This window comes from Austrofundulus limnaeus, unplaced genomic scaffold (assembly GCF_001266775.1).
Source record: "Austrofundulus limnaeus strain Quisiro unplaced genomic scaffold, Austrofundulus_limnaeus-1.0 Scaffold53, whole genome shotgun sequence".
Taxonomy (NCBI): Eukaryota; Metazoa; Chordata; class Actinopteri; order Cyprinodontiformes; family Rivulidae; genus Austrofundulus; species Austrofundulus limnaeus.
The window spans coordinates 1520005-1523081 of NW_013952455.1; the positions used below are offsets into that span (position 1 = coordinate 1520005).

Genomic DNA, 3077 nt, shown 5'->3' on the forward strand with positions numbered 1-3077 from the left:
TGTATATTTAAGAAGTATTTGCATTTCATGAATTATATATATTATTGTATTTGTCCCGCAGCCCTCAGATTTTTATTTTGGGGAAAATGTTTGGGCACCCTTGATATAAACTGAAACAGCTAGACTAGTGCATCCTAAATTTAACACAAATTAAACATTATTTTAATACAACAGTCATTTTGCATTTTTTGAGGAGGTCACCTCCTAATAAATGTCATTACAGAAAATCTAACTGCTCATTTTAAATCAATACTTTTACTTTTAATACTGAAGTACATAAAATATCAGATACTTTAAGACTTTTACTTAAGTAACTTTCCTAAAGGAGACTTTAACTTTTACCAAAGTCATTTCTTGGTAAGATACTTGTACTTTTACTCAAGTATCATTTTGTGGTACTTTATACAACACTGCACCCATGGCCTTATCTAAAAGACTTATTCAAGTTAACCAGTTCAAAATAATGACTCACTGAGATTTTTTAGAGATTTGTGTTGAATTTACAGCTTCTGTAGCTGTTGTAACAATATCCGACGATGCACAGTGTCACAGAGGGTAATCACAAAAACATGCATTATCTGCAGCATTGTTCACTAAAATGGCACTCCACTGATGTATTAAAAATATACATACAGTAGGCACACTTCATGACATTGTGGACCATTTGAGAACACATTATGCCAGTTTTACTTAAGTATTTATAAAAGCAAGTACTTACTCACTTTTACTCAAGTAAAACTGTTAATGTGGTACTTTTACTAGAGTATATTTTTGTCTGTTTATTTGTACAGTGTTTGAGTACTTTTTCCACCACTGTAGCTTCAGACCGAAAAGAAATATGAAGCTGTTTACTGTTGCTAAAACCTCCGGAACACTAGGTGGCGGACTACAAATTAAATCAGGTCTTCTGTCTTCTTTTTTTTTTAAACAGACGAAGAAGAAAACACGGAAACAGCATCAACACACAAAAAGGTGCGTTTATTTTAATACTACTTATTTGTTGTAAAGCATCCTAAGTAATATAATGAGTTTTTTAGCTGGTGTTTGGAAAGATGTCTGCTTACAGCGTTTCTTCACTGAACATCTGGGGCTAACATCTCAGCTTGTCGGCTGCAATTTGATTTGATGAAACAAAAATGTTTTTAGTATTACTCATGCAGATGTTGTTTCTGCCCATTTGTTGTGTATATAAATATATGTTTTAAAGTATGCAAGTCTTTAGTTTGGTGGTTTATTAAATTAACAAAAAAATCGGCTGTTTTAGGATTTAAAATTATTGAATCAAAGAGTCTTTTTTGTCAATGACAAATAATACAATGAAAATTGTAAAATGCTCTCAAATATTTACTTAGATTAAAAAAGCAGTTCAAAAAAATAATACCGTTATTAGGATCAAACCACTGTAAACAATCGGGGAAAATGTAAATAAATGCCTACAGATGGTGCACTTAATCCATCTGCACTGTTTCAAGAGAGATGCATAGTAAACTCTGTTTTTTTATAAGTTGCATTAAACTGAATATAATGTATTTCACTTACAGACAAACCTCTTAAAATATATATGAAAAATATTTCTGTTCATGTTGAGTGTCTCCAGTTAGTTTGCTCTAACCCTGTGAAAATGTCTAAACTGATGATACATACATGATGTTTGATCAGAAAGGTTTGACCAGCTTACAGCCAGTATGAAAACAATTTCCCAGTTCCTGCACTAAAACAGCTTGATGCAAATTTTATGGACTTCTGGTCTTTTCCGTAACTGATAAACACACTAAATGTGTCTCTGACATCATTCCCAGACAACAGGAAATGGACACGCGGTTCACTCGAGGGAAGTCCACCATCCTGGAGCGGCCCCTGAGCCGACCCAAGACGGAGGTGAGTCTGAGCGCCTTCGCTCTGCTGTTCTCCGAGATGGTCCAGTACTGTCAGAGCCGCGTGTACTCGGTGTCGGAGCTGCAGGCGCGGCTGGCAGACATGGGCCAAAGGGTGGGAGCCATCATGCTGGATGTGCTGGTGCTGAGGGAGAAGAACGGGAAGAGGGAGACCAAAGTGCTCAACATGCTGCTCTTCATCAAAGTGAGCTGCTTTAAAAAAAAAAAACATTGATTCAATTCTTATTTTACTTAAAAACTAACAAGTATCTGTTTTTCAGGTTAACGTTTGGAAGTCTTTGTTTGGGAAGGAGGCCGACAAGCTGGAGCAGGCCAACGACGACGACAAGACTTATTACATCATCGAGAAAGACCCGCTCATCAACGCCTACATCTCTGTGCCCAAAGAGAACAGCAGCTTGAACTGCGCCGCCTTCACTGCAGGCGTGGTGGAGGCCATCCTCACGCACAGCGGCTTCCCCGCCAAGGTCACCGCCCACTGGCACAAGGGCACCACTCTGATGATAAAGTTCAATGAGTCAGTTATAGCCAGGGACAAGGCCCTGGACGGCAGATAATAGACGACAGGGGAGGGAGGGGTGAATCGGTCCGGGGTTGGAGTCTGGTCCTGATGTGAGAATATCTGCGGCTCAGCTTCTGACTGATCGCTGATGAGCCTCTGTAGATAACAGCTCTGCACTAATCCTTGTGTAGAGCAGAAAACATGGTTTTACCTCACGAAACAGTGCAAAACTTTGTTTTTATTCATGATTTTACGTAACGCAGCTCATAAAAATCTCATCCGGTGGACGATAAAACTGATTGTTCTGATTCTAAAGTGAAACCAGCTGAGTGTAGGTCCTGTACCGTGACCTGGGTGGTTGTGGCTCAGGATGGAAGAGCACCTACTGTTATCCATGAGTTGGTGAATGTGACGTAAAAAGATTTTGAGTGGACCAGAAAAACACTGTTTAACTGCAGTCTGTTTACATTTAACTTTTTCATTTACATCATTTCACACTGTTATCCACTAATTAATGAATAAATTGTAATCTTAACCAAACAAAAGGCAATGAACTGGAAAAGAAAGTAGTGGATTTTGTTGTTTTTTTATGTTGAAGTTGAACAGGAATATTTAAATGAGTTTGTGTTTTCAATATTGTCATTGTGTGTGTGTGTGTGTGTGTGTGTGTGTGTGTGTGT

At 38.2% G+C, this 3077-nt stretch overlaps 1 protein-coding gene across 1 annotated transcript; it reads left to right on the forward strand.

Moving 5' to 3' along the window:
- The first annotated feature begins 931 nt into the window (after positions 1–931).
- Positions 932–2966, forward strand: LOC106517839 (trafficking protein particle complex subunit 5). The gene is made up of 3 exons (XM_014008871.1): positions 932–972; positions 1800–2079; positions 2156–2966. Exons 2-3 carry the CDS (start codon positions 1810–1812, stop codon positions 2450–2452), a joined length of 567 nt encoding a protein of 188 aa, XP_013864325.1. The 5' UTR covers positions 932–972; positions 1800–1809; the 3' UTR covers positions 2453–2966.
- Positions 2967–3077: the final 111 nt, after the last annotated feature.

Excerpts from the sequence above, each read along its gene's own strand:
- LOC106517839 (XM_014008871.1), top strand. The coding sequence starts at position 1,810 with ATGGACACGCGGTTCACTCGAGGGAAGTCCACCATCCTGGAGCGGCCC. Across the intron at positions 2,080-2,155 it reads ACATGCTGCTCTTCATCAAA|GTTAACGTTTGGAAGTCTTT; the intron begins GTGAGCTGCTTT and ends TCTGTTTTTCAG.